Below are 24,410 nucleotides of genomic sequence, written 5' to 3' on the forward strand. Positions count from 1 at the left end.
TTCAACACAAATGCCCTCTTGTTTAGTAACTTCTGAATGCCTGCTGGCTACATTGACTTGAACCAGGAAGAGAACTTGCTTCCTGCCCTTGGAAGTCACTTGCAGCACAACAGCCATTAAAGCTACAAATCGTCTCACCACAGAATTTTTTTTGTATTCCCATCAGACAGACATGTCAGGAAATGTAAGCTCCTACCTCACCATTTCCTCCGCAGCCTCCCCCAGGATACCATCTCCTGGCTCCTAGGCTGCAACCACTTGAGGAGAAAGTACAGAGGAGAGCAGTTGTCTGCTGCCTGCAAAATGCCTCCTGTCAGCCCCCAGTTGTCTCTTTCTTTCTACCTTGCTGACAGCTTCTCTGTAGAGCTGCACAAACTCCTGCACTGTTGGCAGCGTGTAGATCTGTGACCTTTGCCAGGTTTCTTCAGACAAACAGTGCTCAATGTTCCTCAGGGCTCTTCTCAGCACCATGGATACCAGTGACAGGATGCTGTGCTTCACCACTGTGCTGGGCAACTACAGAAGGAAGTGAATTCATGACATTTCAGTGATTCCTGTTATGCTCTGCACAGAACCTGTGCTTTGAATGCATTAAAATTGGTCAGCAAATTAATTATTTTCTAGATCTTGGCTAGCAGTAAAGATTCCATAGGTTTTTCAGAACCCCAGCAGCCAGTGGCAAAACTGGTGCTTGTGAAAGGCACCTGGAATCAGTATCAGTGGTTTTAATTCATTTTCCAGTGCTTCCCCAAGCCAGATTTATGCTGGCACAGACAATACAAAACGCAGGTAATTAACCAACTTAAGGAATTTCTTGAATGATCACACACTAAAATCAAACAGTACTAACTGGGACAGAAAAGTCACTGAAATACTATAGACTGCTCTTACATTTAACCCCTGGGTGAACATGGTTTTATTGCACACTGCAGGGACTGTTGTCACCATCACCATCGAAAGCAATCTGGGAAGAGGAATAAATTCTGAAGTCTTAAAAGACTTGGAGATCTCTGGTTGAGCCTCATAGATCTGAAAGAAAACAAGTAAAAGAAATAAAATTTAAGCCCCATTGATACAGTCCCGGACAGCTTCTTCTGGGGGAGCATTATACAGAAGGATTTTGACTTGTCGGAAGTAATGGCAACATTAAATATCAATTTTTATGCAAAAATGCTACAGAGCATCCTCCAGAGTCCTACTCAACTAAACGGACCCTCTGCATGCAACCAGCATCCCTGCTAAAGGCCATCCCTTTTTGAGAGATTCCAGATCCTACCTGCTCATTTTAAGCTAAACAAAGAGGCAGTGGAACACTCACAAAGGACAAAATGTTCTTCTAGCTGAACTTGGATGTTGCTGCATCTCAAAAAATATGCCACTGACATGATGTTTTCCAGCGTTTCTTACACCAAAATTCCTTCTTTCTCGCTTTAGTTTAAATGTTTACAGAGCCTCCTGCTCTGAGCATGATTTTTTACCACCATCCATACTCTTACCTTCTTGAGCAACTTCACGTTGTCCATCCAAGTAGACATCACTCTTGGAACAAAGGAATAGTGGGTCTCCTTGAAGTATCTATTCAATAAATCTGGGCATACTTTGAGAATATTCACCATGAGATCAGCAACCATTTCATCTTCTGTTGCAGTTTTTAAACCAAGCAGGAAGTGCAGAAGTACCACATTTCCTCCCCTGTTGAAGACAAAAAAAAAGTTATTTTGAATAAGAAATCCTTATTTTGATACTTTATATGGGATGTGAACTCTGCAGCTTCTCTAACTGTCAATTGAAGGCAAGGTCTCTCACCCTCCTGGCATAATTTCTGAGTTTATACTCAGAGAATAAGGAAATTAATTTACCTCCATGTTTTCTGCATGACAAACAGTGAATTAACACCATACATTTCAGGGCAAACATGATAACTAGTGAGGTCTCTTTTGCTTCTAGCAAAAAATCCATGTACACTCCCAGCTGGCCAGTGACTTACTTGCCAGAAGTTCCAAGACTTGGATCATAAAACGTTATGCCATGTTTCAGAGAGCAGCAGAGGTCCATTAAGAAACTATGCACAAGTTCTCGTACCATTGCTTTTCCCACCTCCTCAGAACCTTGAGCCACCTATAAAAAACAAAAAGGCATACAAGATTTGCTATCACAGATATCAGCCTCACTCTACCATTTTATATGGCTCCTCTTAGAGAAATACTAAAAGAAACTTGGCTTTTGTTCAGATTAAGAAGAGGAGCTTCAGGACTTGAAGGTCTCTTCCAACCCAAACCAAACCATTCTGTGATTCTACGATTCCATTAACCTTCTAAATCCTGAACAACTCAAGATTCCTATGGGCATCTTGTCTCCTGACAAATGTGGCTGGGAAATCGTGAATCGTATGACTTACAGGGACTGCCAGGAATTGTAACAACTTAGTATTACTCAGAGCTGAAATGAATGCTTATGAATGGGGTCAGAGATTTGCACAGCTCCAAGCAGACACCTACTAGAAACAGATCTCCTCCAAAGGGTGTTTACAGTATACCAGGACGGGAGTGGCAGGGTCATAAGCATCTGGTAGAGGAATACAAGAGGGCAGACACAAAAGTAAAAAAATCTGTAGCCAAAACCCAGTGAGAAGCAGCGGAAATTTGGGGGCTCTTTTTAAACAGGCTCAGTAGATTCCTCTTTTTGAGCTCATCAAGCTCAGAGGAATTGGGAGCCGCTTCAAAAGCTGCGGGTTGCAAGATGAGGGGAAAAAAAGGCAGCACAAGGATTAAGAGTAACAAAGAAATAAATGACGAGACCTTTAAATCCTCAGGGCTGACATCAGTAATCCCATTCCAACCGTACAGTGAAGCGATGTGAAGCAACACTTCTGCAGTGAAAAAACGCACTTTCTGTGTTTTGCTGATACTTTTGTTATGAACCACCTAAAAATGAGAAAAAAGCAAACTCTTTTATTTGTTGCAAGTTATCGCAAAATCATGGCAAAATAGCAACACACTTCATTCTTCTAGTACCCACAGAGCTGGCTCTCCTCACCAGGGCAGAAGAAAGGTTCTGGCTCTCCTGTCAACACCTGTCTCACATGCTCCTGTTCCTACCTTGACCCTACACCAACCCCTGCAAACCCTGCACGTGCTGGACAGGACAGATGTTCCCGTTCAGCTGAAGGGCACAGATCATGTTTAGAGCATCACAGCCACAGACTAGAACCATGGGAACCTGGGCATAGACATGGTAATGCCTACTACAAATAAAGTTTGACTGAAAGGGAATACACAGCTGAAGAAGTTTCTCAGAAGTTCTTCTGCCGTGTTTTACTGCTGGCATTGCTTTAATTCGCATTTTTCTTGCTAAGCTGAAAGAGTCATACAGTGTGCTGGCGTCCACCAATAACGTAACAGCTCATGATATATGATTCCCACATAGGAAAAGCTTCATTTGAAAAACAAAGTCTCAAGGAGGTTTATTTTACATTTAAGTGGTAGCATTTTTATTCTCCTTCTTTTTCATGTTATTGCTACAGCAAAATGAAAGAACATTTTTGGCTTTAATTGATGAGTTGTGAAAAGCCCAAGTCTGAGGCAGGCTCTTATGGCTACACTCTAAATTTAACTATTTTTTCTTCATCCTCTCAACTCTTCATCCAACAGCTTACACAACATTGCTACAGTAGTTCAGAACAGGTATTAAAAACTCATAGATACTGGAGCTAAAAACATTTTTAAAGAAATAAAATAGATCTCAGGTGCAGCTGCTCTACAAGCAACAAGTGCATCCCAGGGAACAGGCAGGGCCATGCTCAGAAGGTGACAGAGCACAGGAAAGGCAGCCAGCACTAAACCAACTCTCACACCTTTCAGCAATTCCTGCTTCCCTGTTCTCAACCCTGACACAGTAATATAGCCAAGCTACCGACCTCCAACACACATTATCAGTCACAGACACTGCAGCAGCACACTGCCAGCAGCCCGAGGAACTGACCATTGTGAGCAATCGCTGCAGAACTGTTTCCAGTGGTGAGGAAATTAAAAAACGTGAGACAACACAGTTTCAGGGGTGTATCATACCTTAGTTCTCAGTGTGGAAAGTACAAGACTGACAGTAGAAACTTTGTCTTCCTTTATTCCAGAGCGAAGAATACCTGGAATGAAATCTAAGAGGACATTTCAAACGTTAAGTTAAAATGTGAAAGCTCTTTTCATACTAAAATGCTTCGGGGAATTCATACCCATTCCTCTTCCATGTCACATTATTTACCTCACTGTTATATTCCAGGATGAACCAAAAGGCAGCCATCAGAGCTCAGAAGGATGTGACTAGGGTGATCAGCAAGCGATGCTGCCAAACCTGCTCTCATCTTGACTGGCTAATTTGCTAACTTGCTGATTAACACTACTACAGCATCTGTCAGCTTTAAATACATTTCGTGCCCTGAAATGCCATACTTAAATTCATATTCTTCCCATTCAAGCACTTGTAATTGTTTCACTGAGTGATTCTCTAATGTTTGGAGATTCCACCTCCAACCACATGCATCATCTTTCGGCTCACCTGTGCATCCCAAAGTTAGGCAACTTCAGCTCATAGAGAACTCGGGGCTGTTACAGGGGAATGAAAGCCAGCTGTACTGACTGGGCCGAGGTGTGCAACGCCCAGCCTGAAAGAACTGAACAACTGCCAGCACCCAAAGGAAATCAGCAGTCCTGGGGTAGCAGGAGCAAGAGAAGTAAATAATTACAGCCAGTTCTCAGGCCCCTGCCATAGGAGAAACGACCTGCCGCCAGCCAATGGCTTAAGGACCATTTTTTAAGCAGTATTTCTAGATCCCTTTTGCATTCTCTCATAACCTTACCAAGGGTCACAATTCGCAGGGCAGAAAGGCAGCTGAAGTACACACTTTTCAAACGAAAAACACAACATATCCACTGTTACTGTCTTATGAGCAAGGCTGGAGGCCATGAATTTTTTTTATGTTTACTGACCCTCTGACCTCAAAATTTTATAATAGATTTACTTTCTTTTTTAATCTGTGTCACCAAAGACTTTCTATTTTTGCAAAGTTTTCGTGGTTAGTGCATTGTTCTCAAGCAGAAGAGGCTTATTTACTATACTACCAAAGAAGTTTAAAGCTTTTCAGGTAATAAGATTAAAAATACATATTTTGCCTCTTATTAGTGCTCTCTACCTGGTTCACATTTTTAATTAGGTCATATTCATTATCACCTAAAACAGACTGTGCCTTAAAAAACCAAAAACCCAACGAGCAATTATGAAGTACCTTTTAATTCCAGCACCTGTGCCAAGATTGCATTGTCACCAGCAATGAGAAAGGAGAGGGCAAACTGAATATAGGCCATGCGGACATCTGTTCTCCCCTGGAAAGATAAAAATGTAAATATAAAATTAAAAATGTTGTTAGCACACAGATTGTACCCAACTGCAGAATCAATACTGCAACTGCTGATTATCTGTACAAGTGCCATAAACAGGTACATGCAACAACTATGAACACGTTGCATGCAGCCACAGTCGTGAATTTACATGCAAGACATCCACAGTGTACTCAGCTAAAAAGCTTCTTGCATTAAGCAGATCCCTTTTACATAAAAAGGAAAATGTGCTAGTTCATGTGCTTTTCAATTCCCAAAATATCAGACCAGACCACAGATTTAAAGGAAAGGAAACATTAAAAGCATTTTCATGCCAAACCCTGCATCACTGAACTTCCTCCTTTGTGCACTGCTCGGTCAGTTCACAAAAATGCCCCTAAAAAGGGGCAAATATAGAATCAACAACTCAGGCACAGTGGAAGCAGTGAAAGCTTGACCTGTAACAGCACCACAAGATATGAACATTGAATCATGGAATGGTTTGAGTTGGAAAGGATCTCAAGGATCACCTCATTCCACCCCCTGCCACAGGCAGACTCCTTCCACAATCCCAGGTTGCTCCAAGCCCTGTCCAGCCTGGCCTTGGACACTGCCAGGGACGGAGCAGTGACAGCTTCTCTGGGAAACTGGTGCTGGACAGCGCCTCCTCACCCTCATGGCCAAGAATCTCCTCCCAATATCTAATGTAAATATACCCTCTTTCAAATAAAAAGTCACCCCTCATCCTATCGCTACACTCCCTGACACAGTCCTGCCGTGATTTACCATTTTTTTTAAACCTGCTGTGCAAAATTAATGTGCCTGTAAAGAAGATTCTGAGCAGGCAAAAGAAAAGGCAGCAGGGACTCATGAAAGGGCTGAAAGAAGAAATAAAAAGAAACAAACAAGATTTTGCTATAAGCTTTGGACCTGGTATTTTGGCATTAAAAACTCATCTCTGATAGCCAGTTGTGACATAATTTCATTGAAAGCCTCACAAGAGTAAGACCTCTTGGATGCTTGTTTCCTTGTATCCCACCCGAGTATTTAAGCAACTTCTGGTCACAAGACTACACCCAAGCATTCAAAATTAAGGATGGAGGTACTCCTGCAGCCAGCTCCTGCAGCGAGGTGAAAACCCGTGGAATCTGGTGAAATTTCAGAACGGTAAAAGGTGGTCCCAGGGAAAAAGGGATGTGTTTGGTTTTTTGCCTTCCACTTGATTGCTTAATAAAGAAAGAGTCTGATTTTTCATCTCATAGGGCACAAACCTAACACAAACTTACACATTCACTCTGCAAGTAATCTATCAAATCCAGAAACAATACGTCAACGTTGCAAACAATACTGGATTTATTATACCCTTGCACTTGGAATGGCACACAAATATTCTTCTTCTGGTTTGGGTCTATCCTGACTATTTTTAGCAAACAGGGAGGGAACAAGAGATAGTTTCTTCTGGAAAAGGAGAGTGCCTTTTTCTCCTCACTCACATATTCTTCTTAAGGATTTCCAGCTAGAGATTATTTAGAACTCTTGTTCGTGTTTTCAAATGCCATTACTCTGTATTAGTACTGGGCAATATCCCCTCTCTAACGCCACTTTACTTCAGTGGGACCAAACCACAAAAAGACTGACTAGTTTTCAGGAGTTTCCTATCACTTTCACTCTGTTTTAGACACTAGAAGGGCAGTTCACAGAAAATGTACACTTCTATTTCTCCATAGCTTGCTGGAAACACATAAAGCATTTTCATGTATCCAGTAAGGCACAATCAAGGACTTCAGCCTGACACGGGACAGGAAGGGAGAGTTAAGTTCCTGCAGATGAAAATACAGCAAACACTGGCAACAGCTATGCTCTAAACAGTTGGCTAAAAATGCTGGTGGAGCCATGGTATAGCATTCCATTGCATGCAGCACCTTAATTTACCTTCTTACATCTTTTTTTCAACAATCCAGGCAGGTATTTGTTATTGAAATCAAAATGACTGTACACATCCCTTGCTGAATCCGGGCCCTGAGCCACCATTGCTGACAACAGTGTAAGGCACCCTTGGCTCATTCTAAAAAACAAAGCAGAGGTAAAACCTGCAGGTTATTTCCAGCATGATGGCTATACAAACCACCAAACCAATGGATTCAAACCTTAGAGAGAAAATAGAAGGGAAGTTAAACAAACAATCAAAGTAATTATTTTAGGCAGTAATAACAGCAGCTGGGAAAGAAGGGTGACGGAAGAAGGGAGAAGGAAATGCTTTTTTATATTCTTCCCCAAAATTAAGACATGTGAGGCTGGATATTCCCTTTATAAAGTAGCTTAAAATGGAGAAAGTGCCAAAATTAACAACTCTGCGATGACCTGTTCATGGTACTGGGGTTGGACTAGACAACCCTTAATTATTCTATGAACTCCTAAATTCATAGAGGTTTGCCATTTATTTCAACAGGAATATGTCAGGGCACTGCAGACCTCCATCATCTGAACAGCCAGTACCATGAACAGATTTGTAATCTGTCCATCACGTTTCTGTCATGGACAATCTGGAAAAAGCTATGTGATCCAAGCAGAGATCCCATCTGGACATACAATACAGAAAATCCCTCTGCACATCAAAGAGGTTGCACAGAAAATGCAAGCATCTCCCATCAGAAATCTGCAGCCTCCTCTGCAGGTTCCAGAAGGATTTCTCCAGAACCTGCAATCTTGAAATGTTCAATCAGAAGTGAACATCTTGCACAGCCTCAAAATTTGTTTCCAGTATACCTATTTGAGAGTCTCTGTCCAGTTGAAATGCCCGCTGCAATAAGATTGACTGCGCAACTCAAGAAGCACAGCTGTGTCTATGAACTGGGAAAGCAGAGAAAGGTTTTCCAATTCTGCTCAAAGACTGAAAGACGAGTCATTTGCCTTGGACAAGCCAATTTCAGTCTGTTTTTTTTCTCTGCCTTCCTCTTCCTCCTGGGTTTGTACTGAAATGTCTCTGGCATTTGCAACTTCTTTCCCCTATGCACATGAACGTGAGAAATTGTTTGGTCTGGACTAGATAACACAGTTGTTGAACAACCTAAAAATGACCTCAGATTTAAGAGACTGAAAAAATTACAGAAGACAAGGCAGTCCGAAGGAGAAAAATCCATTACAAACATGGAAAGCTGACTCCAAAAAACACAGGGAAATAAAGCACTCAAGAGCATCTCTTTTTGCTGTCACAGGAAGACTGCACATCCCTGTTCTACACAGTACGTTTCACCCCACAAATCAAGTAGCATTAAAATAAGAGGACTCAAGGCACCACCCATGTTAGCCCTCACTAGGACAAGCTCAACTGATGAAAACTACACCTACAGGAAAGAATCCTACAGCACTGGACAGTTTGATGTATCAGAGCTTCCACTTCGCAAAGACTTCCACAGGCAATTATTTTATGACAAGTGGAAAAGGATTATTAAATAAAGGTGGATACTAGCAATAAGACAAGATGAATTTTGCAACACCTAGTACAGTCCCTCCAGATCAATTGACTGAGATTCTCCACCAGAGCACTAAGAAGACTTACTTGTGATTTTCAGAATACAAAGCAGCATAGACCAGTTTCATATAGGAATGAATCAACTTCTTGACAATGTTCATTCCCACGACAGAAAAATGTGAGAGGTCACTGGCTGTCCTCAGTAAAATGGCTTCTAGAGCTTGAAAGATTAACAGCATCTGCAGGATAAAAAAGTATGTTAATATCTGACAATATCAGGTACGACTTGAAATTATTAGCTGAGCAAACAGTAATAACCGCCATTAATAAAGAGTAAGCCCACTCCAAGAGAAAAGCTTCTACATATGAAAGTGACATTAACTTCTAGATTCTCTCCCAAATCAATGTTTCCTCTTTGAAAAGATCACTTTGGAGAGCATGTAGTTTCAAGGAATCAATGCTTTGAGAGAAGATTGCTCCTAAGTGGAAACGAAAAACAAAATGCACTGCAGAAAAACATTGGGGCTGTTCCAGTCTTGCAATTAATTCTCTCCAGAAGAATCCAGAATTCATACAGCACTGGGCTGTGCCCATTACAAACATCAGCCCGTCAGCAACGGGCTATTGAGGAAAAGCTGCCACAACACAGACAAAAATGATACTGAATGGCAAAGAACAGCAAGTGATGGTTAAAAAGCCACACAGTATAATACTAGGTTGTAAGCAGCTAGCAATGTTGCACCAGCATTCACAGTAAAAACTGCGAATTGAACTCCTTGTTCATTCATCATATTCTGATGAGGATAAATTGTGTCCAGCTAAAATAAGAAAAATGAGATCAACTTTACCAGCAGCTTTCTAGAAATAGTAATGTATCAGGAAGATATCTAAAAACATTTACTTTCACTAGACTACTTCTGTTTTGCTTTCTTAACTGCTTCTATTGATCCCCTTATTACCTAAAATGTCTTTTGATAACATTTAAAGAACCTTAACAGCTTGATTTGGACAGGACTATTGGTTGTGTGTGTTACTAAATCCAGGAACATCTATGAACTGAAAAAAGCATCTCCCACTTGGTAGGTGCTTCTGCCACTGCTAATTCCAGAAGAAAAACCGAACTAAAATCATATTAAATTATCAGTTATCTACACCACAAAGCATTTATCCACAGAACCACAGAATATCTTGAGCTGGAAGAGACCCACAAGGATCATCCAGTCCAACTCCTGGTCCTGCACAGACATCCCAAGGATCCCACGCCTGAGAGCGTTGTCCAGATGCTCCTGGAGTTCTGGCACCCTTGGGGGCTGTGAGCATTCCCTGGCGACCTTTTGTTCCTTCCTCTCCAGGTGGGATTGCTGGGATCATGGCCGCCAGCCCCTGAATTACAACCCCCGTGTCCAACTTACTTCACTTTCGGGCTTCCTTTCTCCATCGAGCAGCTTGAATATCTCAGCACACTCCATGGAAATTTTCACGTATCCCTCCACGACATCGTACACTTGGGGCGACGGCAGCGTCTTGGCGACGGACACGAAGGTCTCCAGCCCTGCAAAGCCACAGCGTCACCCGGGGCACCGGCGCCACGTGTGGGACCCGCTCCGGGCCGGCCGCGGGCGCGACCCAGAGCGGCCGTGCCGTGCCCATGTGGGCCGCCCCCAGCAGCAGCAGCAGCATCGGTGCCACCCCCGCGACGTCCCCGCGACGTCCCCGCGATGTCCCCCTCAGCGCGGGGCAGCCTCCTCAGCGCGCCCCTCTCCCGCCCTGCAGAGCCCCTCACCCTTGGCGGCGGCCGCGGGGTCCCGCAGCAGCGCCTTGAAGCGGACGCCATTGAACTCCTCGTCCCGCGGGCCGCGGGCGCGCTTGGCCGCAGGCTCCCCGCTCCGCTCGCCGGCCTCCCGGCTCCGCTTCCCGGCCATGCCCGAACGCGCCGCGGCCCGGCTCAGCCCCGCCCCGGAATCGCCGCCGCTCCCGCCGGAAGGGGCGGGCGGAGCGGGTCCAGGGCGGGCTGCTGCGGCCCCGGCCCGGCCGAGGGGGGGCGCTTTCGCAGCGACTAGTGCCCAAGCGGGCAAGAGGAGTTAACTGTTATCATGGAATGGTTTGGAAGGGACCGTAACGATCATCTCGTTTCGCCACCCGTTCCCACCCCCCGCCATGGGCAGGACGCCTTCCACTAGCCCAGGTTGCTTCACGTCCCGCCCATTCCGGCCTCGGACGCTTCCAGGGACCCTGGGGCAGTCGCGGCTTCTCTGGGCACCCTGTGCCAGGGCCTCAGCACCCTCACAGCCGAGAATTCCTTCCCAACATCCCATCTGCAGCGGTCTCTCTTCCATCGCTGCTTGCAAGGCCAGGCGGGTTTTTGCCATCCCGGTTTCCCAGGACTGCAGCGCCCTGCGATCCTGAACCAACACGGCTTAAACTTGGGAGTGGAAGGGGAAAGCACGGAGTGCCGGGAAGCAGGGAGAGGAGGGAACTTCCTCAGATACTCCTCTCTTGCCGGGAAAGACCTCGGGGTGACATAACTGTGGCTTTCCAGTACCTCAAGGGGCCCACGGGAAAGATAGAGAGGAACTAACTGCAAGGGAAGGAGTGACAGAACGAGGGGAATGGCTTCCCACTGCCAGAGGGCAGGCTTAGATTAACTGAAATCTAAACTCTTCCCTTGCTTTCAGCAAGTTATTCCAGGACGAGCAGAGTGATAAGGAGGAATGGAAAACGCCTTGTTCCTATAAACTGTCACATATGGAATGACAACAACTGAAACAGTAGTGGAAGATAAAGAAGATTATTTCAGTAAGAAAATAATGATAAAGATCTACCCAAATCCAAACCGGATTTTTTATTTTTTTCTCCCATCTGTGCAAGTAGTAAAGGCAGCATTAGTAGCTTCCTGGTTTTTTTTTGTGGTGGTTTTTTTTTTTGTTGGTGTTTTTTTTTTTTTTTTTTTTTTTTTTTTTTTGTTTTTAAATCAGAATACTGAAAAAGAAAAAAAATAAAGAGCGATCCAGAAGAGGGCAACATTCACACCCATTCTGAGACTTAGGACGAACAAATGCTTTCACAGTGTTGAAGATGCTGTGAAATTTTAAGAACAGAAGGTAGAAGAAAATAAAAGAGGTGAAGAGAGAAAACAGAAAGGGGTAAAATAAAAGGAGTACATGAGACTGGGGAGAAAAGGGAAAATATGAATTGCTAGACACTAAGTACAGGGGCTTTTTACAAGTAATTTATCAGAACAAAACTAAAAGCATCTTACTGCTGCTAGTGTCGTCATGCTCCAAGCTCTGATAATAATTCCTATTTCTAGGAATACTTAAATTTAACTCACTACATTCCAGCTCTTTTTCTGCCAGTTTAGATGTCAGTTCCACTTGGAATTCACCTTAGTATAGCAAATTCTATGCAAAGGTACAGACTTTTCAGTTCTTCCATAAAACATTTTTGGTTGTTCTTCTGGATGATGGGAATCCTTTGTTTTTGCTTTACAGATTTCTTGAAACTTAAATTTATGCAGGTAACCAAATACATTTGCAGTTCCAGAAATTGGTAGGCACATAATATGGAAAGTAAATAACATTATCAAGAGGGAGTTGCTTTGTTATTGAGGGGATGAAAAGGAAGGCTAGAGCTAGTAGAACTAGGAAAAAATATTTAACACTGTTTTAAAAGGCTCAAAGTATCCTGAGTACTGAGATCTTCAAGGTAAGTCCTAGTTACCAGACTTACAAGCCTGATAGTTATCATCACACCATATTCATGGTTCTAGTATTTTAAAAGCAGAATGCTACTGAAAAATATTTTTATTTCAACTTGAAGTTCAGTTATTCTCTCCTCTCACTGCCTGCGTAGCTCTTAGAGGCTTCCAGGAGACTGGGGAAGCAGACTGCTGGTTTCATTTCCAGCCAGGTCACTTCCATGTTCTGCTGGAGTGCACTTTGAAGCCCGTGTCCTTTTCTTCCTCGATTATATCTGACAGCTTTCCTCCCCCAAGTTTGTTTTTTGGCAAGCAGCATTTATGGAAGGCCAGTTGAAGACCTCAGGCTCTGACAAAATTCATCTGCTCTGTTGTGCTTATGTGTACAACAGATGAGAGCAGCAAATGAGTCAAGTAGTAACATCTGAGCTGCCCAGCTTTTCAGTAAATCAGAATATTCTGTGATTCTTGCCAGATGAATTTATCATCATATCCAAGTTACACACTGCCCCTCTGGCATTTTCAAGTCTGAAAAACAGTTCCCGGTCCCTTGCATGAACCTCAGCTCTCCGCCTTGTTCAAGGAACAGTTCTAGACACAAAGACTAATTGAGCCAAGTGACTCTTTCCTGCCTCAGTTACAACCTCTGAAGCCTTTACTGCCCTGAACAGTATGTAAACAGCCAAACCCCAGCCCTGCAGTCCTGCCTAACTTGCCTTTGCCTCCCAAACCTGAACCTTTTTCTTTGCTGTGGCATCCTCACTCATGCAATCCTGAAGACAAAAATCTGGTTTGGCAGATGAGGCCAGTTCTAACACAAAAGCTTCACCAAAGTTTCTCTTCTGATTTCAGCCTTAAACACTCCTGTCCTTCTCAGGCAGCCCCTATTTCCAACCTTTAGCCATAGATACTTGCTGTTCTATAGCTAATACTTGCCACCCTTCAAGATTAAGCCTCTTGATACGCATTTACATCACTCCCTAACCATGTCCTTGTGACCCTTCCCAGACTCAGCTTCATCTCCAGGCCTATAACCTCTCCCTACAGATGAGGGACTACCTTTGAGTAGGACTGCTGACAGAGCTTTGCTTGACCCCAGCTATACAGCCCATGCTAATCCCAGCCCAAACCTGTCCTTTAAACCCACTGGTGTTTGGATACTCGTTACAGTTACAGTAACACCTGTGGTGGTTTCACTTCAGGGCCATCTGTGAGTTACAATTCCCCACCCTACATTGTTTTGGTAAGAAATGCATTAGTTTCTTAAAATAAATTTTCATTTTATGTATAAATTAACTATAGAAAGCATTCAGAGGGAATACATTTAATCCAAAATCACATCTTTAAAACTGTAGTTCTCAATGTTTGCTCTTAGTTTACCCAGTTATTACACAGAAAAAATTCCTTCAGTTTTTCCCAAAATTTCAAGTGTGATATAGAGCTCTTTGTCAAATCTTCCTGCTTTGCAGCCTTTGACACCCTGAGGCATGGGATCACAGAAGGAGAGAGGGTGGATGCTGCCAAGAGATGGGCTATCAGGACCACTTCCTCAGCACAGCCTTCCAAGAATGGAATATTCTCAACACTATGGCTACACTGTCATCATGTGTCTGAATGCCCTGTGCCCTGCACCCCCACGATGCTTGCTTGGATCAGCCCAGTGCTAGCTCACACACTTGCAGACACAGTCATTGCAGAGCTTGAATTCCAGAAGTTTGGCATCGAGGAGTTCAGGTGATGTGCCATGTCAGTGTATGGACCCAGGAGATGAGTGGGCTGGCAAGGCTGAAGTAAAACCACAACTTTTTTGACTCTATATGCTGTAAAACAAAATAATCTCTCCTTCTCTTCTTCCTCCTCCTCCAATTCCACAGTTATTTCAGCTGGATGCAAGGAGTGCATTTTAAGCCTGACTAACAGCAATTTATCTTCCTCCCACGAGGAATATTAGAGCCTGTCGATATGGAAGGATCTGCCGACAAGGCATTATGAGCATCAAGGGTTTGAGCCAGAGCATGGTGTGACTCTGGAACTGGGCTGCGTGCCCAGGTGCTGAAGATGGGTGGAAAGATCAGAAAAGAAGGGAAGAGGACAGAAAAGTGGGGAGGTCAATGAGCAGGCTGTGAAGAGTTAGAGGAGGCATATGCTGAAAGCACCTCTGAGTATCTACTGAGATACTTGGGTATTTCTGTGTACTGAAATCCTTCCCGCCTTATACACATGGAACAATTTTCAAGCATCATCCAGTCTGAGTTTGACACAGTCACTGAGTCACAGAATTTACCAGGGAGCCCTTACAGTCCTGATGGGAAAAGCAGGTGCTTAGAAACACGGAAATATCATTTTAAAATATTGTTATTCGCTTCTAATTTCACAGCGCTCAGTTTGAATTAGCCTGAGGTCTGGATCTCAAAACTATTAACTCTCACTGATAAGATATTGATATGGGCTGTTCTTTTCTGAAACACTACCAGTTTTCCATGCCTTTGCAAGACCTAACTTGAGAGACCTTGAAGCCCGATTTTTTCAAGGCTCTTGGAAAATCCACAGTTTTTTCAGTGTTTTGACATTGATTCTGTGGCTTTAAAAAGCCTCAGTCTTGAATTTCAAATACACAGTCATTAGTCATTTTAGAAAATCTTATCTTAAATACTTATTAAAGGGGAATAGCAACATGACAACAACCCATCAAAGGCAGGCACATAAAACCATAATAAAGCACTTTCACAAAGAGGTTGATTTCCAAGACCGTGGTCCACCCAGCAACTCCGTCCTAATGTCCTTCCTAAACTGAGGGGCAAGACACATAGTCTTCCCCAGTGTGGCTTTGAAGGGTCAGGTCGGGAAGTGATCAGGGACAACCTGGGTGCTTTAAGAGGGCAAGAACAACAAAGCCAGGACCTTTTCCTTGGTGCATTTGTTCTGCTTCCACCTTAGGTCATGTTTTCTCTTGTTTCCAGCAGTAAGCTCTCTAAGATGGGACATGCCTCTTACTTCATGTCTATACAAGTGCCAGGTGCACTGCTAGAAAAGATAATCTGTGTACAGGAGAAGCGCCAGCAAGACTGGCAGCATCCAAGAGAGTGAGGAGTGGGGACGTTCTGCTGCATCTGGTGAGGAAATGGAGTGTGGTTTCATTCCAAATGAAATGTGAGGAGATTGGCATTACAAACTTCCCGGGTCACATCTTCTGTCTTGCGAAGTGGTCAGGGTCTCTATGGTGTTATGACTAGTTTGGCCAAGGAGCAGCCCATGCTCACAAAACTTCAAACTTGTCTAGCTGAGTTTGCTCTCTCTGAAGCAAGTCAAAAAATAGCAGAAAACAGCAAATAATTCCCCTCCTTCTAAACCTTCTGGGTGGAGTACTTCACTCAGTATTCTTTCAAATTTCTATTTACACACACAAGAATGTTTCATAATTCTGTCTCACAGAATTGGTCCTCTCTAGTTCAAATTAGAGCACACTTGAATGTCTTGTTAGATCTTTTTATCCATAGTACCTTGTGAGAACTTAGAGCATCCAAAACACATTCAGAATTAGAAAAAAACTATGAAACAGGCTTCTCTACAACCATTTTCAGCTTGTATCCATAGAAATAGAAGTTGGATTGGGAAAAATGCGCTCTGTTATTTTAAATAATCGCCATATAGTGTTTACTGTAAAGTATGTGCTTTGTTTTAAGTGCTCTGACACTCATTTCCATAGAAACAGAGAGAGGATAGCAACCCACTTGTTTGAACTGTCCTGTAGATTCTGTCTGTGTCAGAATGCAGGAATATAAAGCTTTTAAAAATGTGGGAAAAGCCTGGGGTTTTCTCTTAATTTTTTTGTTTTGTTTTGTTTTAATCCTCAAAAACCAAAAAGAACATTAAGGAACTTCTTGGAAACTTTATTCTGGGAGAATAGAATGAAAATGACAAATATTAGCTCTTAAAAATTACAGGGGAGAAAGCAGGAAGAAAAAGCAGTAGGGTGGGGAGAAGTGTACACACACACAGACGTGTGTGTGTGTGTGTGTGTGTGTGTGTGTGAAAAAGTATTTCTGAGAATTTTTTTTCTGACAATTCTTGTTATTGTACAATAGATCTAGTGATTTTTTTCACTATTTGAAAATTTTAGGCCATCTAACTGAACTGTCTATTTTATTTCACATTATTTTTTTCACATTCACTTTATTTTATTTCACATTGTTTACTTCTTAAATGGCACACTAATTTTATTGGAATTTCCATACACTAAGCAATGGTATGAGTTTTGAATTGACAGTTTGGCTGAAGTTCAGGGAAAAATGAATAACATGGAGAAAAAGAAGTTAAGTGCTCAGATTTTGGCTTTGCTTTTGCAAAGCTTCCATGTAGCAACACAATTCCTGCATTTCTGACACTGTGAAATGATTTCTCCCCAAGTTCAAAAGAGAGAAACTGTCAGAAGCAGATGTGATATGTCTCCTGGATTCTAACTTCTGGACTTTCAAGTGATTTTTTTCTTTGGAGAAAAAATGAATCTAATTCCTGTTGCTTATGAGGAAAGGACAAGGCTGAGATTCTGTAATTCTACATGCTGAACATGTCTGGATTAGTTATATTGTCTTCCAGCAACTAAATATTGCCAGCTTGTAGGAGCTGCTTTCAAGGCTGCGGCAAAGAAGTGCATTCTGCACATCATGATAAACACTTTCTCCCTTCCTGCCTTTGTGTTTTACACTAGTGTCTCCAAGTTTACTATTTAAGCACTACCCATCACAGGGAATAGCAGAGATTCGCAAAAATACTTTTTACATTTTAGGTTACTTGGTTTTAGGTTAATGTTGAATAGCAAAGTAGCCCCCATTTGGAGGGAAAAGAAAGAAAAAATGTGTGTGTGTGTGTGTGTGTGTGTGTGTGTGTATATATATATATATATATATATATATATATATATGAAAATATCAATGCCCTTCTACTGAAAGCATGTCTTCAGTTCCTGTCAGCCACAGTGTCCATAAGTTTTCCTCCTGCATAGGAAGGCTTCCCTTGAAGGCAGATGTCTACAAGCAGGAGCACCCAGCTGCCTCTTGTGCAGTCCTTCAACTCTCACTGCTTCACCGCCCTGGAGGTTACCTACATTTCGAACCTCTCCCAGTTCAGTCATTCCACTTGGAAACTGCCTTTGCCTTTGGGTTATACTTGCACAGTGCCAAAAGCATACCAGACTGATTCCTGCACTTTGGGATGGTCTTTTGCTTACAGCACCACCAGGCTAGAAAAAGCTATGTTATCTCACCGTGAAGAGAAGATTCACAAGTGCTCATCAGCCAGCAGCTCTGGCAGACCTTCTGATTCAAGGCCTTTTAAGCAGTATGGGATAGTTCCCAGTTATTTTTGATGCTTTATATATTCTTCTGCATGGATTGTGGACTTATCACAGATCCATTGTCTACTCAGTCCCTCACAACAGACTGAGCGGTCATTATTGACATCTGCGTTCCAGGGATTAATGAGCAGATGTGAGAGAAAGAGGTGAAACACTTCCTGTTAGAGCTGTTAGCAGGTGGCCTGATTATGAGATTTCTCTCCGTGGCTGTATGGGGAGTGGAGGTTTGGCATCAGGAAGCCACAGGTGGTCTGACTGCACTCAACTGAAGTTATGGCAGGTACATGGTTATGGCAGCTAGGAAGTTGGAATAAACAGGTAAGTTCACCCTAATCATCTAAACACCTTTCTAGAGGATCCAAGTATGGCCTCCAAATGCTTTCTTTGTAAAAATCTGTGCTACTTGTTCCCCAGCATTCATTTCTGCCTTTGATGGGACTGACCTGAGACAGCGAGGGCAGGAAGTGTCAGACTGAATGATCAGGTAAGGCAAGGTCAAGAGGAAAAAGGAGTAGGGGGAGACTCCCATAAGTCTCCTTCCAGTTCCCCAACTAGAAGGCAGAGGGTAACTGGCTGAGTTCAAAGGCAAACACTATCCTTATCTGAAGCAGCCAGAAGCAAGGGTTTCACCTGCAGAACTATTGTTTTCTCTCCCCATCTGTGTTTGCAGTTGCAGATGTTTCAGAGTGATTTTATACTGTTATTTCGGAATCTTTGATCCCATTTATCTGAGTTCAGTAACACTGGATGAATGAATGGAACTGATGGAATATCCCTGACCTCAGACAGGTTCATGTGAAACCTGTTTTGTTCTTATCTGCCCAAGACTAAGGAAGCATAGTCTGATATATGTGACACCCAGTTGTTTTTCTGTATGTGAAGAGGGACAGGTCGAGGAACAAAAGCGGATTCAGATTCAAACATGAAGACCAAGTTGGTCAAAGTTCAGTGTAACCTCTGAAAAGAGGTGCCAAACTTTAGAAATTCAAATCTGGATGCGTTCCAACTTCAGTTGGAACAGGAGGAGAGGAATAGATTTAACACAATTAGTTTGGTTCCATCATCTTTCACCTACTCACTTGTAGTTTTTTTGGGTTTTTTTTTTTTTTCAGGAGAAAGATCAGTGTGAACATGCATGGCAGGATGTAAACAGTTGGATATTCATGTTTACCCATTTTATACCCCAGCACAGCCCCAGGAAAAAAGATGCTTTCATTCCTCGTTTCCAGTGTTGGTCCTAAGCTCTCTTTCCTGAGGACAGCTCTTACAGGAACTAGGAAACAAGTGTCCTGATTTATTCCCTTGAGTCCCTCATACCTTAAAAGAAGCACCAAATTACATTTGAAGTCAGTTTAGCAGGTAGTAATGACAATTTGTTCGAACTTCTCACTGGTTCACTTTTCTGTATCACAAAAGATTTCAAGGAACAATTTGAACTCTCTCAAAGCAACTTCAGGATGTTTCCTCACTTTCCAGTGAAAGCTTTAAGCCAAGCCTACGCACTTCAAACTCAAGGCCCGCTGGAGTCGTAACGCTGTGGGGATGTGGTAAGGTGGTGTCAGTGTGAGGAAACAGAGAAAATCCTTTTGCAGCCTGGAAGAGTCAGTGCCGTTTGCCCACTGAAATGCCTCATCCAGAGATCCTGCCAGGCGTAGGTCCCGGCTGGGTTCCCTCAGAGACCCGTGAGGCGAGGTGTAAGGAAAGTCTGCTGGAGCAGCGGACTTGGCAGGGTTTGGTGCGAGAGCCGAGGGCATCTGGAGCAGGCAAAGCGGGGAGGCTGGGCTGCGGGGGACAGGGAGTGATGGGGAGCATCTTGCACCTGTCTCGGGAAAAACACGAGCGGGGAAATGTAGTCACGAGTCGCGGTGTGCCTAAGTCCGTGACAGCCCTCCGACCATCATTGCCAAGCAAGAATGAGGGGGGAACGCGGTGAAATCGAGCCTCTTGAGCAGGAGGGAGGCGCGAACCGCTCGGAGAGGGGTGGGGAGAGCCGGGGAGGGCGGGCGAGGTGCAGCCGGCTCTGAGTCAGCCCGGCCGCACGATGTGCGCCGAGGGCAGTGCCCGGCACGGCGCCGCCCGGAGCCCGCGTCCCTTCCCGTCCCTTCCCCGCCGCCCCCGCGTCCCGAGTGCCCGCGCCGGCTGGACCCGCTCCCGCCGCGGCCGCTGGCAGGGCTGCTCCGCCCTCGCCCTCCTTCTCTCCCTTCTCCTCCTCCTCCTCCGCCCGCGCGGGGCAAGGGCAGCCCCGAGGGCGCCCGGCGGCCGGGGGGGGCCGCACCGCCGGCCGGCACCGGCCGCACCATGTGAAGCGGCGGGGCTGCCCCCCCGCCCCGAGCCGCCCTCTCCCGCACCATGAGGGACGGGGATGCGGGGCAGCACCCACGCCGCGCACAGGTAGAGCCCGGGCGGCTCCTCCGCCTCCTGTCCTGCGTGGTCCTTGTGTGCGGGGCGGAGGTCGCGGCTCTCGCCGACTTCTCAGGTACGGGGCGGGCACCGAGCGACGGGCTCCCGGGTGCGGGGGGCTGCGGAGCTCCGAGGGGCCGGGCGGAGGCGGACGCGCCGCGGGCAGGGTCTGGCGGGGGCTCGTCAGCTCCCCGCAACGCCCCGGGGGGACCCGCCGCATCCAGGGCAGGGCCCGCGGGCCCCCGAACGGAGCCGCGTATTCCCCGGAGCGCTCCGTGCTCCGTAACCCCTCTGCGGGGCCGTGTCCCGGGCCTGCACCCCGGGGAGCGCGGGTCCGACGTGCCGTGAAGAAGGCAGGAAGGAGGAGAGGGTTAAGGGCTTCCAGAGGGGCCAGGTGGGAAGGGACACGAGGAGCTGAGCCGTCGCTGCGCGGTGGGAACGCTGGGCGTGGATCGGCCAGGGCCTGACCAAAAGTGCGTGGAAGTCCCTGGAAAGGTTCCCACTTTCTCCTGGAGACTTGGAATCGGGCCCTGAGGGAGCGAACAAGTGCTGTACTTCTCTCTGCGGGGAGGGAAGCCTCGTAGCACCGGGATGAGGGGAGTCCCTTCCCAGGGAGCAGAGGCACCAGATGTCGTCCAGAAATCACAGACGTGATCCCTAGGAAGGTGCTGCATCACTGCAAAGTGAAGTGACTGCAGGAACTGGGAAAATATCCTTGTTTCCCTCAAGATGAGGAAGCAATCTCTATTCTTTCTTTGTGAAAACTGCACTCTGGTACCTTTTCTAGTGCTCCAGGACATCCCACTGCTGTTAGAAAGTTATTTAGAAGAGCTGTTTCTCCCTATGTCACAGTGAGCACAGCAGATTCCTGGCAGCTGGAAGCTTAAGGAACTGCCTCTAGGGCAGAAAGCAAACCTTAACCGTATTGAACAGAGACGAACTTCCCAAAAGCCAGTCGAGTGCACTGGAACAAAGTTAATATATAATTAATAGCCAAAATGTGTTGTTATGCATTTTAATATAGTTCGTGTTGATACAGTTCAAAATGGTGGTCATGGTTCTGTAGAAACTGTTTCCTCAGTAAGAGAAAAAAGACAGTTTGTAATTTTTTAAATTGTGTCCGGCTCCAGAAGCCTGAAAATTTCTAAGCAAGCAGCCACAAAATATAAAGACCAGAATTACGTGCTTGGATAAGCTACATTTCTCATATTAAATTCCTTTCACATGTAAAAGTCTTTTAAATGCTTGCTGCCTCATTCTTTGGTGGGTTTTTTGCTTAACTGCTGGTGTGGGATGTTAGTTTTGGAATCACGTGGTGGTTCTCCACAATAACATAAAACAAATGTCCAAATTGTCCCTTTCAACTAGCCACTGAGTTAAAAATTATCCCTTTATGTAGGAAAGTTCTCCTCGCAAAAGTCTGTTCATTTTTCAAAGGATGTTATTTAGATAAGGTTATCCAAGATTAATTTCAGAAGTACAGCTGTCTTCAGTATTCATTGTGCACCGAGCTTTCCAAATAGGTAGAATGACCAGAGAAAAAAGCTATCTCACCCCAGAGATCACTATTAAACATGACATGCAGATGTTTCGGTAAATAAGATGTAGAAAAGGAAAGCAGATTCCAGAATTCCTACCTGACTGGGAAGTTCCCAGGCCTGAACAAATTCTGCTCACATTTTACTTTTAACATGGAGATCTAATCCAGAATGACAGAAAAGACCAAAATGTTATGGTAACCTTTTAAAAAAATGCATCCAGAACATAGGGAGAAGTTTTTAGCTGTTTCAAAAACAGGTGCTGTGGACCAGGACTTGCCAGAGGTGAAATGGCACCCTGCAGTGCCAATCCCAGGCTGTTTAATACTGTAAAAGAATTACAAGGTCCATAACAGCAACTTCGAGATGAGTTTGTGGAGTTGCTGATTTTCCTTATTTGCTCTTTCCCTCGGCAGAACAGCAACTCAATTTTCCCAAACTCTGCTGGATATACATGGCCACAAACCTGGCCTGTTTAAAGTGCCTTGCAGCTACCAAGTGCAATGAGGCCTCTACCCCAACAGCCCAAACTCTTCCTCTCCCGTCCTCTCCCCACCATTCTGACAGCTTTCCAGAGTTCCCTCCTAGACTGCCGCCAGGTTCCAACACCTGCCCGTGTAATCTCTGTTGTTTCCTTAATGCAAGTGTTAAATTGCACCAGCAATTCCACCCTGCCCAGAGCCCGTTTGTTCCTCACCAGACCTCACTGTTTGCTTGTAACAACCCAAAGATGTTCCTTCATGGGATCTCTTTGATGTTCTGCAAAGGGGAGCAGGGAGGAGCATATAGCGAAGAGTTATTATTACTACTTAGAAGTTTGACTTGTATTTGTGGTCTATATCCTTTCTACTACCTAGAGCTGCAGGTTGTTGCTTTCATCTGTCTAGCTTTTAACTATGAGGAAAAAAAAAACTTGGTGTATTTGTTGTTTGGTTGTTGCTTTAAGAGAGACATATCTTCACTGTGCTGTAACATTTTGTGGATTGGTATTTTCTAGGGAAGAAAAATGTTCTGAAGTAAGACAGCAGCAACAGTTCAAAATTCAATTCTGTGAGAACAACTCAATAGTTTCTCTTATTGGAAGTAATGTTGACACGATGAAATCTGTATAATCTATGTTTCTCTAGCAGCTTGAAGCAACAAACAAGAAATTTAAAGGTTGGACTTGATCTTGCAGATCTTTTCCAACCTTAATAATTTATATATTTATTAGTTCCATTGATTACTGAAAGTGAAGGTGTGCTCTGAGGTCTGCAGTCCTCTGTGTGATTAATTTTTCAAAGTGGAATCCAAGTGGTCATGCCCAAATTTAAACTGAAAGCTGAAGGTTTGGAAGAAGAGAGATTTAATCCACAGTTCTTTCCTTAGACCTTGATGAATATGAGAGTGATTCTACAACTACAGAATTTTCTTCCCCTCATGCCTGTTCTTCAAAACACACCTTTTAACTAACTCTTTATTTTCTCAGTGATCACTAGTAGCTTTCACATTTTGGATGAGGTCCCATTCCAGGGGGCTGCTGTGAATTTTGCTGGTTCTCCAGTCTCTGAAAACTCTGGGCTCCCAGGACACTGTCAGAAGAGCTGTTTTTTCAAGACACCAGGGCCTCATGAGAGCCATTTCATCACAACTCCTCTACGTTCAAGGACTGATTCCCAAAACAGGCGAAACAAGGAGCTGGCAAAACCAAATACTTTCCAATATTTCACACTGTAGGTGTCCTGGTGCTGTAGAAAGCCCAGCTGCTGAGGGAGAGCTGGCTTGGCTGGGATGGTGGCATTTTGTGGGTACCTTCCCAGCAGCAAGGATCCCTGCTCCTCATCTCCTCTCATCCCCTTGCTCTCCATGCTGGCAGTGGGAAAAGGCCTTAGCTCTCCATCATTCCCACTCCTTCTCCCACCTTTTCCCTGTCTTGAGAATTTTCTGTGTCTTAATTTCCCACAGCTGACAAAGTGAACTGACCCCTTATCCATCTGGGAACAAACTCCTTCTCTCTGCCAACACTGAGGAACACCCATTCACCCCTTTTTTTATGATCCTTGCTTCTTTTTATGTTCTCATTGCTGCTCTGAGCTCAGGCTTGACCTTGCCTCCTTGGCTCACTCACTGGTCAGTCTCTCTTTCTTTACCTGAGTCCCAGCCAGGTTTTCTGGGCAGCTTTCAAGAAATGTGGCTGTAACTGAAGATCAAAAATGAAGTAATTGTGATTGCATAACTGAGGCGAGGAATGACTTTCGGGATGTGAACAGAAAGCAGCCGCTGCTTAGGGGTAGAACCTTTTAATCTCTGCCTACTGGTGTCGAGTTTTCTGTCTTTTCTTCCAAAACAGTTCAGACAGAACTGAGCATCACTTTAACTCCACAGACTTGGTCTCCTGACCCAACCACAGAAACAAGTGGATCTAATGAAAAAGCAAACCAGTTCACCCGAGAAATATAATCTGCTCCTGTGACCTTTCTGCATTAAAAGTTTCCATTAAGTTTTGTGGCACTCACCCATCCCAGATTCCCCCAGGTAAAAGGAAAGCAAACAAATGCTTTGAGCAAATGCTTTGTTTGTAGTAACGTGGCAGGATCAATCA

General features: G+C 44.5%; 2 protein-coding genes across 2 annotated transcripts in view; one reads left to right on the plus strand and one right to left on the minus strand.

The window, feature by feature from the left end:
• URB1 (URB1 ribosome biogenesis homolog) overlaps positions 1 to 11,047 on the minus strand; it is a 59,367-nt gene extending 48,320 nt beyond the window's left edge. Inside the window, 13 exon segments of the mRNA XM_040090177.2 lie at positions 343 to 516; positions 892 to 1,029; positions 1,497 to 1,692; positions 1,988 to 2,118; positions 2,799 to 2,924; positions 4,068 to 4,153; positions 5,279 to 5,375; positions 7,302 to 7,434; positions 8,929 to 9,080; positions 10,254 to 10,393; positions 10,625 to 10,769; positions 10,771 to 10,897; positions 11,037 to 11,047. Coding sequence (XP_039946111.1) covers positions 343 to 516; positions 892 to 1,029; positions 1,497 to 1,692; positions 1,988 to 2,118; positions 2,799 to 2,924; positions 4,068 to 4,153; positions 5,279 to 5,375; positions 7,302 to 7,434; positions 8,929 to 9,080; positions 10,254 to 10,393; positions 10,625 to 10,769; positions 10,771 to 10,897; positions 11,037 to 11,047 — 1,656 coding nt within the window.
• A 9,135-nt stretch (positions 11,048 to 20,182) lies between these two features.
• Positions 20,183 to 24,410, plus strand: part of EVA1C (eva-1 homolog C) — a 32,325-nt gene continuing 28,097 nt past the window's right edge. The window contains exon 1 of the mRNA XM_040089770.2: positions 20,183 to 20,367. Within this exon, the coding sequence (XP_039945704.1) occupies positions 20,241 to 20,367 (127 nt within the window). The 5' untranslated portion in view covers positions 20,183 to 20,240. The remainder of the gene's footprint in view (positions 20,368 to 24,410) is intronic.

The sequence above is a fragment of the Hirundo rustica genome, chromosome 2 (assembly GCF_015227805.2).
Source record: "Hirundo rustica isolate bHirRus1 chromosome 2, bHirRus1.pri.v3, whole genome shotgun sequence".
NCBI lineage: Eukaryota > Metazoa > Chordata > Aves > Passeriformes > Hirundinidae > Hirundo > Hirundo rustica.